This window comes from Stegodyphus dumicola, chromosome 8 (genome assembly GCF_044657685.1).
Source record: "Stegodyphus dumicola isolate Sdum_Otavi_A_Nest chromosome 8, ASM4465768v1".
Lineage (NCBI taxonomy): Eukaryota > Metazoa > Arthropoda > Arachnida > Araneae > Eresidae > Stegodyphus > Stegodyphus dumicola.
The window spans coordinates 174,947,035-174,960,701 of record NC_140775.1 but is presented as its reverse complement, the minus strand read 5'-3'; the positions used below and the strand labels follow the sequence as shown (position 1 = coordinate 174,960,701).

At 30.3% G+C, this 13,667-nt stretch overlaps 1 protein-coding gene across 3 annotated transcripts in view; it reads left to right on the top strand.

The window, feature by feature from the left end:
* Positions 1-2,299: 2,299 nt before the first annotated feature.
* The window catches only part of Hpr1 (THO complex 1-like protein Hpr1), a 58,824-nt gene continuing 47,456 nt past the window's right edge, over positions 2,300-13,667 (top strand). The window contains exons 1-4 of one of the 3 annotated variants that reach the window (XM_035352092.2): positions 2,300-2,499; positions 9,800-9,879; positions 9,969-10,029; positions 10,145-10,211. In XM_035352092.2, coding sequence (XP_035207983.2) covers positions 2,464-2,499; positions 9,800-9,879; positions 9,969-10,029; positions 10,145-10,211 — 244 coding nt within the window. In that variant the 5' untranslated portion in view covers positions 2,300-2,463. Of the gene's footprint in view, positions 2,500-9,799; positions 9,880-9,968; positions 10,030-10,144; positions 10,212-13,667 lie in introns of those variants that run through there. The other 2 variants (XM_035352091.2, XM_085822783.1) reach the window with 2 other exon arrangements.

The window sequence follows — 13,667 nt, the reverse complement described above, 5'->3', positions numbered from 1 at the left end:
GATAGGCAACGAGCCTGCCTCTATCGAATTCCGACACTTGTTGGAAGCATTTCATTTCTTCTTATTTTAGGCATAACCCGATATTCTGAGCAAAATCCGACCTTACAAAGCTTTTTCCGAATGAGAAATATACTATATAACGTTTCTTTTATGCAGTGCTTCAGACGTTGTTTCTCTCTCCTTCGTCGTCTAAATGAAAATCATTTGCATATCCCAACCTCTTCTTCCTTTCATGTGATTTTGACGTTCGTCATATCATTCCTTCCTGTTATTGCAATTTCAATGGCGAGCAGTGTATTACATATACAAATACTTGTATTTTTTTCGGGTTTATCCTACTGATGAGTTCTTGTATTAATTTTGATTATGTTTAGCTGCAGTGTTAGACCTTTTATGCACGCTTGTGATTATAGTTAAGGGATTGCGTTTTGATCCTAAATTAATTTTAATTTTGGATGCTTTAAGTCGTAATTTTAATGGCCAACAGTGTATTTTAACGTAGGAAACAGTCTTTCCGCAATACACGTGTTAGCTGCTAATGTATTAAACTTATAAAAAAAAATTAAACACTGAGTTTTCTAAACTTTTCATTGCCAAAATTGATATCTATCTCTTAAAATGCTACGATCTCAGAAATCAGAAGAAAATACATTTAAAAGTATTTTTAGTTTCTTTCAAATTAAGATTGGAAAGGGAACTTATTCTTTTTGAGAAATTAAAGTATTAAAAAAAATCAATATTTCTTTGCGTTTAAAACGTTCTTTTAAGTGCAAAATCATACAGTCCAAAAACAGGTAATCGAAAATAGAATTCTGTGGATTAGGTTTTAATACTGAAACATGTTTGCTTCCTTGCCAATCCCGGAAAATATATCAAATTATTTTTCATTTATTTGTTTCAAAACTGAGGTAGACCCTGAAAAACTTGCATTGAAAAGTGTTTCTGAGTTGTGATGAATTTCATGTAATTCTCTTAAAATATCACCACATAAATGAAACACTGCCTTGAGATTTATGAATTTCGACTGTTAAATCCCGCTTAATGGCAATATATATGGACATATTTGTGCAATACATAGTAATGCAATCCCAAAAGCAGAACATTTCAGTGTGCTCAAGAATATGTGATCTCAAAACATGAATCCTTATGATACGAATTACGTGTTATTTCTAGTGCATGAACCAACCCCAACAGCACGGCACGTTGCTGTAACATTGCAAACGTGTCGCACTGTTACGATCTCAATGTTGCAGGCATTAAAGCGGCTTAGTGTCCGCTTTTTGATCCCACTGTGACGTTGATGCGTAGTCACGCTGCAACATTGTTGTGAAGGTACACTGTGACATTGTCGTGAAGTCATACTGCGACATTCATGTAACGAACTCATTGCGACTTTAATATAACGCCATAGAATGACATGAATGCAGCATATAATACAGTGCCATGAATATAATGTCACTAAAGATGTAAATGGATGTCACGCAACACTGGATTACTTTCTAAATGATAGAGTGATGAATTCCTATTTTAGAAAACAGATAATTACAACAATGTTTTAATGATCCAGTAAGAAATTATACTTTTCAAGGTATTAAAATATTTCCGCAATATTCGAAATTTTTAAATTTTAAACTTTAAATGTATTTTTCTCAAAATCTATTTTTCACTTGGTGCAAGATAAACCAAATTATTATTACTTTATTTTTATGAAACGTTGTATGCTTAATCTATATATAATTATTTAGGGAATGACATACCAGATTATTTATATGTTGAATATTTTTGAAATGGTGGCTTGTTATTTAAAGAATAACATCGTGAATTTATCGAAAATGTCATAAAAAAATTACAAAATTTTGAAATTTTTTTACTATTAAAGATAATTTTAAAACCCTATGCCATTCCCTAGGTAAAAGCATGCAATTTATTATTCTATGAATTTTTTTAATATAAGTTTAATATTGTTTCGTATAGAATGTTTCAAATTGTTTTAAAATTTGCTTAAAATTTAACGTAAATTTAATATTTTTTGCAGGATAATAATAGAATATATTACATTTTGATATTGCATAATTAATCACTGTAGATAATAAATGAGAAAATTTGTTTATAGTATACTTATACTGCTTTTTTGAAAAAAAGTGCTCCGAACGTAGTCGGATACCTTAATTTAATAACTTTTTTTCTCTTCTTCTTAAACGGAAATATTTTTAAAAAATTCTATGTGGCTTAGAAGAAGTTTCGGGAAAGTTTATGAAGATTTTAATATGGCAGCACTAAAATAGATCTTTAATTCGAAGTGAAGTGAAATATCGAAGTGTTTTCATTCCGGCTTAAAAAAAAAAAAAAAAAAAACTGTGGAGTGTAATTAAATAACGAATTGTATGCCTATCTATGGTTATCAAGAATCTTAAAATAAATTTTTTAGATTACTGATTTGTGCTTGAAGCAATTTAATTTGATATGGGTACTGTTTTGGATCTCAAATCGAAACTTTCTGTGAGTCATTTGTTATTTCTTATTTAATGTAAATTTGGTATTAAGTATTATTCATGTGATCCTATGATCTTGTGAAGTATGATCGTATTATTTATGTGATATTTCATTGCAGAAATGGTTAAATTTTCCAAAACGTTTATACATATAAATCTGATCTACAATGGAGCTATTAAAAAACATAACTTTCGGAAAGTGTAGAATATCTGCTAGCAGTTATCGTTTTCATAATGTTATGGTTAAATGCTATGGTTAAATTCGAAACTTAAGACTCAATAATTAATAAAATATGATAGCCTGTTTCCATATCACGCTCTAGTGAAGAATTGGGTGCCTCTTCGATTAGCGACAATTTTTTAAAAATTTTGGCGATGAAACCTCACTTCTGGTTACCATGATAGTTTTAACTTTGTTTTAGCTTCCTGATTTTATGTAAATGAAAATAGATTGATGTGTACATGGACAAATTTAAGGCAGTGCGCAATGCCTAGTTTGTGCAATTCTAGGATGTGTTTTTAAGTGAAAACAGATCCATGTGCACATGGACACAGAGTTTGTGCAATTCTTTGACTTCTTATTTTGGTTTTGTGTAGCAGTCATCTGAAATTGTGCCTTCCTGTCGTCAATCTTGGCGTCAAAAAAGAATCGCCAAAAAATAAGGGGCACCCAATTGTAAACTTTTAAACCGTACAATATTAAATGTGGACGCCACGGCACACAATTAATTGGAAGTTGATCTGTCAGCACTATCCTTATCTTCAGGGCAGATGTTTTTATTTTATTTGGCTTATAATTCCTTACTAAATGTAGTATTTCATCTCGATGTACTCCGTTTTTCATATGATTTAAATCAAATTCCTCACCATCATAATTCGCTTCCGATAGTGAAGGAAAGTGACACAAAAATTATTGAAAATGAAAAAATTTTGATTGACAAATTAGTCGGTATTCTCGACACGCCAATTGTGGGACTTGAACAGCGGAACTTTGTAACTGAACAAGAAATTATGTCTGTTTATAGAATTAAAGAGAAAGTATTATCACAGAAAATGAAGCAACTTAAACAACTTACATTGAAAGAAATGTTTAATAAAGTAAACAAATAAATATTAAGGTTTTTTTTTTTGTAAATTTTGATACCCTTTAGATCATAATTGTTCTTTATTTCATAAATTACGGTTTCATATTTTAAATTTTATAATTTCTGCATGCCATCTTACCAGATTTAAACTGATGATCTATAATCCGGAATAGCCGAAGTCCCGACGAGTCCGGATTAACGACTTTTGACAGTACTTACGTATTGTTCCATTGACTATAAAAGGTGGCTATTATTGAAACATGTTAGTTGCCAGACATCCTGCCAAATCTGCATTATTCATTCCTGCTGAATTCTGTAGAAATTGTAATATATAAACAATCAGTATGGTATGATCAATCATTTTTGCACTTCGTAAAAAGGCTTTCATCTATTTCTACTGTTTAATTTTACTGGAAGGTCTGATTAGAATGCTATGAATATAAATTTTCCACAGATAGGTGTTTCCATCTTTTTCTGTTTTGTCGACCATATTCAACTGACCACATCCATGTCCATTGATACTTACACACATTTTTCAATGGTTTTGATGATAGCATTCTATAACTCTGAAAAATAATCCACTGCTTATAATTCTGTCGAAGGCAGGCTCCAAATTTTAATAATTTTTCCAAAATGCAAGGAAAAATACAACAATAACAGTTAATTTATATCCTTGCTCATACAAACAAAACATGGCTTGTCGAGAATCAATCAGGGTAAAGAGCATAGATTTATGAGTGTGTTGTTATGTCATGGTTATCTATAATGGGTGCTAAATTGCATTACATAGTGACAGTTTTATGGTTGATGGTGCAATGCATAAGTACTGAAAGTAACAGCTGACAAAGCACTTCACAAGGTAAAATGTACCATGGATTGCTCTTTAATTTGACATTACTTGAATTTGGAGAAAACTGAATTAAAATGACCAATAAAATGAAATGAAAAATACAAGGGTCCAGAGAACAAATAATAAAACATTACATTTAGAGCTTTAGAGTAATCTTAAAATATTACCCAACTGCTTAATGGATTCACAAGAAGAAGAATAAACTGAGATAACAGGATGAATTACATTTTTATAAACCATAAAAATTTTCTGAACAAAATCAACATTATCTTTAGATTGTAGTTTGTACTTTTTCTTTGGTTACTAAAGGAGAAACTGAAGCTACAAATTGCAGAAAAATAATAGGTTGCTGAGAAATAATAAGTAATATAAGCAAACCATATACTTAAGCTAAATATAATACAGATTTCTGCAAACATATGTAGTTTTTTAAATAATGTTTTATATGTCTGTAGATTTTCATCATCTGTAAAGAAATATATATTTGATCTTATCAGTACAAAGCAGTTGCATATTTTCCAGAGCAGAGCATAATGTCCTTATTGAAGCTCTTTTATTTTTAATAACATATTAGATGACTCATTAATGTTATATGTAGGTACTAATTGAATATTGTTAGATACTATTTATTGAACTTGCATTGCATTAAACTGTTAGTTGACATTTATCATAAAAGTTTTAAAAGAACTGACTAGTAGTGATTATAAACTTCTGAAGTATTTATGATGATGTATCTGGTAAAACTTATGAATATTCCTATCACTGTACTGGGTATTATTGAGAGATGTGTATTTATAATTTAAGACAAATGGATTGCATTTTGTAAATTTTTTTGGGAAGGAATAAAGTGAACTTTTTATGTACATTACCTGCATTAATAGACATGAAAAATTCGACTAATATGATTTGCTGTAGTTCTTGTAAAGATGACTGATAATTTTTTATATATTCAATTGTGCTTTCAGGTGTTTATTTAAAATATGTTTAAACAATTAAATTTTTTAATCATGATCTCATTATCAATTTTCTTCTCGATGTCCCTAGAACCAATGAAACCTGACTGATTTCCTGAGGTCCCACAGTGAAAACTAAGATATACCTTTTGTCTGTACTGCAAGATTAATCATATGCATTCACAATTCATTTGATGTTTTACATATAGTAGTCACACACACATATACATATATAAAGTATTTTAAACATTTTCATTCTTTCCATTAGCCAGAAGTGCATATAATTGTAAATAAGAATTAAAATTACAAAGGGAGAATAATGCAAATAAATTTTTGATTTTAACCTTTTACATGCCAAACTATGATGCGAAAGTAAAATAAACGTTTTGTTGTGAAAAATTGATTTAAAACTGAAATATAAGAATTATGAAAAAAGAAAAAAAAAATTAATTTTTTAAAATGATTTATAACATGTTCCATAAATGGAACATTGGCGGGAAACAGTTTTTCTACATGATTTTTTTTAAAACATGATTATCGATATTTTAATTTGAAGCTTCATTTTTGTCTACACTTTTTCAGCATTAGCAAGTGAATTTGTCAATGTTATTCGGAAGTAACATAGATTAAGCAGAAAAATAGGAAGCCTACACCTTTATAACCGCAAAACTACTCCACCAAAATTTCTTAGGAGAAGATATGAAGCTTCCACAGAAAAAAGCTTTCATAATAAATTAAAACAAAAATTACATAGTTGATAAGCAATAATTATAAAAGAATTTTACTTTAATTGTTAGCAGTTTATACTGAAACAAGGAAAAGAGTTGTAGAAATAAGTAACAAATAATCTCCATACAAAAATTCACACTCCATACAAAAAAGACACCGAACTATTGAAAGTTTTTTCCCAGTTCTTCATAAAAAGGAGAAACTTTTCCTACTTTATCTCCTAATGCCAACTTGGTATTATCTATAATATGAAAATATTTTTTCAGTTTTCGAAGTCTATTTCTTGGTATTACAGGAGAAACTACTGGGACAGATAAATCTTCTTGAGTGCTTCAGTATAAATCTTCGCCGGGTACTCGATGATACTCGCTAAACAACAGTAATCCAAAAAAACTGTCCAATATGGTTTTCATCTACAGCTGAAACTTCTTTCTGCATTGCGTAAAGATCTGTCATATTTGCTACATGCAGCAAATATTCTCTAGTTAGGAACTTGTGAAAAATCTCAACTGGAGATAAAGTAACTAGTTCAGGAAACACTTCGCAAATACTTTCAATGCTGTCAGTTTTTAGAATTTTGTTGAAATTTAAAATCCCCCCCCCCACCGATGATCAGTGTTTTTCTCTTTCACATTTAGTTTTCGCTTCAAATTCCTCCTTCCCTTTGAAGAGGAAGGTTCTTGAGGATCGAATAAAATTTCTTGAGATATTTCATTATCATCTATTTTATTAGAAATTTCAATTTTTCCACATACATCCGCTGGCAGAACAGGCTCAAAACTATCTTCATTTACATCTTCCTCATCTGTCAAACATCCAGTTTCTTCTGGAGGCAGTTGACAAATATCAATACACTTTTCATCATCTGATAATGTATATAAATATTCCAATGCTTCTTCAATAGTCTAAAACGGTTTTGAATGAGCCATCTTATCAGCGTAGCATATCTTCACGAACTGAAAAAAAAAAAAAATGCAAACAATGGGAAAATAATTGAACTCCACACTCCAAAATATATGCCATTTTCACTGAGTCATAAACAATCTCTAGCGTCTAGCCTATCAAGAAACGCCACGTGCTTTTCTCTAGCACCTGTAAATAACTCCCTTCAAACCCTTATGGGAATGTGTGAAAGGAGAGGAGGGGGATATATGGGAGTCGAAAACAGATTAACAGTCATAAACATCTGTTTTCCACACTTACTGGAACTTTTCACATTTGGAAAATCTTTCTCCGTGCCTCTATTCACAGCAATCAAAGTAATTTCATCATGTTAAAAAATATACCTTTACATGCCAATGTTCCCTTTCTGGAACATCCTCATTTCTTACCTCATAGTAAAAAATAATAATCATCTTTCTATTATATCTTACTGTCTATGCATAAAATGATCTTTTTTAAATATTCTCATTGAGTTTTAAAAACATTTGTTGAATTTTTAATTTTATATGAATTTCTGAATTTTGCTCTTAGAAAAGAAGGAAAAAGGGTGAAATAATGAATTTTTTTATCAAGATAATTTTTCTTTTAGAAGAATTATATTGCTACTAAAACATCAATCCATATTTACTCTCCATGTAATAATTTATACAAAGCAATATTAATAAAATTGTGTTTTTTATGAAATTTTAAATTCGATGTTCCATTTATGGAACATTGGCGTGTAAAAGGTTAAAAGAAAATTCAGTTTTTTAGTTTTAAAAAAGGAAATTCAAATGCAGATGTAAAACCACAGCAGGGGACTGCACGTTTTTCACATTCCTGCAATGATATAACCTAATGACTGTACACCTTTTAATGCAGGTGTAGCCAAATGGTACCAAGAATTAAACTTTATGTGGTTAGGTACACCATAACGGAAATGAAGGATTTTTCTGATGAAAATATCAGATATTTATCAAAAAATGAGAAAATTGTGTCTTTTACGTACTTAATATTAAATTTTAAAATTCATTCTTTCTCTGTTTACTGAACTTAAAATATTAGTAACAATTAGCAAAGAGTACAGAAAAGGCAGTTAGAGTAGATTTTAGTTTGGATTACTGCTAAGTTGTTTCATTTATCGCCAAGTTTCTGCTTCATTTATTGCCATGTTGTTGTTTCATTTATGGTAACCTGAATAGTTGAATATTATTGAAACTCTATTATGACGTAATTGGTTGCATGATTGCAGTGAATTTGAATGTTGGGAAAAGCTTTGGAAAGTGTATGTTGGATTTTGGATAAGAAGTACATTGTTATTTTGTGGTTTACACGGTAAAATATCTGAATGTGGTAAAATACATTTTAAGTTTCTGTACGATTTGGAACAAAAGGGGAAAAAGCATTAATTGACTGCTGTGTAAATGAAGGTTTACTTAGTAGCCATTATTAAGTGTCCTGTTTGTAGGAAGGAAATGGTTGAACACCAGACTGGCACTACGGAGGATATTTTTGTGAATTTATGTGGCGACGCCAGTATACAGATTGTAGTTCAGATAATTTTAGGAAGTTTTTGGATGCTATTAAGGAATTTTGTTTGACTGAAGACACGTAAATTTGTAAATAAGGTATGTGGATATTTCCTTTGTGTAGTGCTAAGACGGATTTCCTTTTTTATGTTATTTCATTCTTTGATTTAAAATGTAGTTTATTGAGATTATATATTTTTTTTTGTTGGCTGCTCTTTTCACTTTTTAATTGAATATAGATTGATATGTACATGGACAAACTCAAGAGAATGTGCAATGCCTAGTTTTTGCAATTTTCTGATGTTTTTTTAAGTGAAAATAGGTCGATGTGTACATGGACACTGAGTTTGTGCAATTCTTTGACTTGTTATTTTGAATTTATGTAGCGGTAATTTTTGGCACAGAATTCCCCATTACACAAAGTCAAAGTAAAAAGACAAGGAATTGCACAAACTCAGTGTCCATGTACTGCCAATTATTGCCAAGGGGCACCCATAAATATATTTTTGCCGAAAAGGCAACAGCAAAGGAAATAAAAAGAATGTTAATAGGTTGTACACAAAAAGTAAATACATATAGTTTTATATTTTATATATGTATATGCAATAAAAGTCATATTAGGCATCGGCATTTTTAAAAAAATTGTTTTTGGGGGAGTATTAACAAAATCTTGATTTTTTTTTTTTTTTTTTTTTTTTTTTTTAAATTAGATTTTTGAGTAATCAAGTGGTTTCAAGTTAATCCAGATTTTGAGATTCATGTTTAATGCTCCAGCATATTTACAATTTCCAATGCCAACATATTTTAAAAGCTTTCAGCACCTAAAGAAAATCATCTTATCATATTCAACTTGTTCTTACTTTCACTAGATTGGAAAATTTCCTCAATTGTAATTTTTCTTCTTTATTATTTATGTCTGGTTTTAAGCAGTGCCACCATAATATTCGAAAATTCAGTGTGGAAAAGGCTATATTTTATATCTGCCTTCAGAAAGTGAAAAATATGGCTTATTTCCTAAACATTATAAAAAAAAACTGTTTTCTTTTCCAAGGACAGTTATCTTTGCAAAAGTTGCCAGTTGATGGAAATAGAATGCTTCATTTTGTTTTCAATTAATGTAAATTTAATTAATAAATTAAATGGCATAAATTACTCTAATGCAAATAGAATGCTTCATTTTGTTTTCAATTAATAAAATTTTAATAGCATAAATTACTCTCATGCAAATACCTTTTTTCAGCTGCTTTTCAAAGATGTTGTTGAAAGAAATAGTTTTGATGATTTTATTGCCAACTCTCGCCAGTTACTAAAGTCTCAAAAGTAAGTGATGCTCTGTAAAGTAAATTTTGCTGATGCAGGTAACTGTAATTTGTATAATTAAATCTTTTTTTTTTTCCATTTATTTGCAGTGAAAATGACTTAAAAAATATCATTGAACTGACTGTACGAGAAGTTCTTCTGGAATTAATTGTAAGTATTATTAAAATAGAATTTAAGGTCTGTTAAAGATGCTGTTATAAAAATGCAGTGAATTTGCATGTATTTTTTTCCCTCATTTTCTGTCCCCCCCCCTTTTTTTTTTCAGATGCAGAAAACAGATATAATACATTTAGAAAGAGTTTTCCAGTTTTCCATTGATGCCGCTTTACGGGGTAAATAATAATAAAAAAAAAAGAAGTTTTTAACATAATATGTCTTGCTATTTTAATTTTAAATATTATTTTCAAATATAATATCTTTGTAGCTCGTTCATTCTTAAATTATGTTTTTAACCACTTACATATTAAATATAACTATCAAAGTAGAATAAAAAAGCTCTGTCAGAGAGATAATATTGGTAATTCATATTTTATGCTCTGGATTCTCATCAACATTCTCCACCATTAGCAAGATATTTTAAATTAGTACATTTTTTATTGTTACTATTCCATTGGAAAGTTATTTATTGATTGGAAAAGTAGTAATGCTTTTATTGTTCCTACCCTTAAGGTTGTTAATGTTAAAAGAAGGATAACACTTATAATTCTATTTGTCTCTGTTTGTGTTTTAATGAAGTGATTCCTTGAGTAATGGGAATAACCAATATAAAATTCTATGGAAAGGCATATCTCTATACCTGCTCATTCAGTGTACATTGCTTACCATTCTACAATAAAAGTTGGATAAAAGTATGGAATTCTATTAATGCCATGTTATCAAGTATGCCACATTATTATACAGTCAAAAGTCTTTAATCCGGACCCGTCGGGACTTTGGCGATTCCGGATTATCGATTTTTCCGGATTATAGATCATCAGTTTAAATCTGGTAAGATGGCATGCAGAAATTTTAAAATTAAAAATATGAAACCGTAATTTATGAAATAAAGAGCAATTATGATCTAAAGGGTCTCAAAATTTACAAACAAAAAAAAAAGCTTAATATTGATTTGTTTACTTTATTAAACATTTCTTTCAACGCGCGAATGTGTAAAGCATACATTACGCAAAGTCGAAATTAGAAAAATGTAACCAGAAAACTATTTGATGTGTACTCGTGAATATATCATATCAAAATAAAATATATGATATCAAAGACTTCCGTCTACATCGAGATGAAATACTACATTTGGTAAAGAATTATAAGCCGAATAAAATAAAAATATCTGTCCTGAAGATAAGAATAGTGCTGACAGATCAACTTCCAGTTCATTGCGCGCTGCGACGTCCCCCCCTTTCCCCGCAGAGCAGTTTGAAATTGATAAACAGATTTCAGAATGGTTAGAGAAACAAAGGATATGCCTTTATCCATTTTTTGCAGCAATTCCACTTTTTGTTTGATGGACATCGAAACATACTTTCACTTTGTAGATCCTTTATATATTAGTAAATATATATCGGAAATTCTATTTGACATAATCGAAAGTTCAAGCTTACTTTTATAAAATTGCTCTAACAGTCTGCAAAAAATAATAAGCCGGATCCAATTCGAAGATTAAGGAACAACGCAATCTGCAACATTAACTGAAATAGATAATTTTAGCTTAGCTTATACCGTCCGTTATACATTAAATGCGTATGAATAAACGTATTACACGCATGCCTGAACGCATTATGTGTTGACGCATGTGCAGAAAGTTTATAGCTTTGAGGTCCGGATTATAGATCATTCTGGATTTTGGGTGTCCGGATTAACGTCTTTTGACTGTATCAAGATAATTTGACAAAAGCAAATTTATAAACATTATGTAACCCTTTGTAAGAATGCAAAACTTTGAACAAAGCACTATGTAGAGTATGCAGAATTTCTAATGATTAAAAACATATTAAGAGATGAACTAAAAATATTTACAATTTATTATTCTTAATTTTGAATATACTGTGTTGCTTTTGTATGAAAATATTTTAGAGTTTGAATAACCACAAATTTGTCAAAACATCATCAAAGAAAATATGCAGGTTTGTTATTTTCCCACTATAGTTATTGAGCTGTTTAGATTTCACATGTGTATGTAATGCTTTGGTAGCTGTATGCGAAATAACATTATTTAGAACTACTTCCTTCTCATTGTCTACTTCTTTTGACATTACCAAGATTTCCACAAGTAGCTCATCTTTGCATCTTCAGTTCCTTTAGCCCATGGTTTTTTTAACTATTTTCAGTCGTGATCCCTTTTTATCACTGAGATTTTTTCACGAATCCCGGGACCCCATAATATTTACAAACATTTTGTGCAACCCCATAAGTATTGCACAAATCCGAGACATGCGTGAGTGAAACTGTCAGTTTTTTCCACTTGTACTGTAACGTACTATTGCAGTTTTAGGCCATTAACTTTAATTCCTAATTTTAAGACTTAGAACAATGTGAAAATAAGTAACAGAGGAAATGACAGCATCATGTGCAAAACAAGGAAAATGAACGTTTATATTACAAAAAGGAATACGTCAAAACTTTTTCTTTTTTTTTTCTTTGTATTGTTTTATCTTTATCTATTTTCAGATACATTGTGTAAAAATATTTGGTAATTGTAAAATTATTATAATAAGTTAAAGAAATATCAAAACTGCTAAAATTTTTGGCAACCCCCTGCTGCGGGACCCACAGTTTAAGAAACCCTGCTTTAGCCCATTTCACATAGAAAATTGTTTGAAACAGCATTTTGGAATAGATCCAGCAGTTCAGAGTGGTTAATCATAAAAATATTGATATTTTTGCTTTTTTCAATAGCATTTTGCTACATAATATTTAGCTAGAATGATGCTGGCCCCATGGTAAATAATGAACACTTCTGATTTTTTCCAAACAAAATTGCTCAAAACCTCATCTCATAGCACTTTGATCAGATGTATGAACACCAGATTATCTGAATTATTAGATGTTGAATTACTGGACTTTTACTAGAGTCAAAAGTCGTTAATCCGGACGTCCATTATCCGGACCTCAAAGCTACAAACTTTCTGCGCATGCGCGTTTAATGTATAACGGACGGTATAAGCTAAGCTAAAATTATCTAATTATCTATTTCAGTTATTGTTGCAGATTGCATTGTTCCTTAATCTTCGAATTGGATCTGGCTTATTATTTTTTGCAGACTGTTAGAGCAATTTTATAAGAAGTAAGCTTGAACTTTCGATTATGTCAAAAAGAGTTTCCGATTCTGGAACTGCAAAATGATCTACAAAGCGAAAGTATGTTTCGATGTCCATCAAACAAAAAGTGGAATTGCTGCAAAAACTGGATAAAGGCATATCCTTTGTTTCTTTAACCATTCCAAAATCTGTTTAGCAATTTCACGCTGCTCTGCGAGGGTGGGGGGAAACGTCGCGACGTGCAATGAACTGGAAGTTGATCTGTCAGCACTCTCCTTAACTTCAGGGCAGATGTTTTTATTTTATTTGGCTTATAATTCCTTACTGAATGTAGTATTTCATCTTGATGTACTCCGTCTTTGATACGATTTAAATCAAATTCCTCGTCATTATAAATATCACGAATACACATCAAATAGTTTTCTGGTTGCAATTTTCTAATTTCGACTGCGTAATATATGCTTTACGCATGCGCGTGTTGAAAGAAATGTTTAAAAAAGTAAACAAATAAATATTAAGCTTTTTTTTTTATAAATT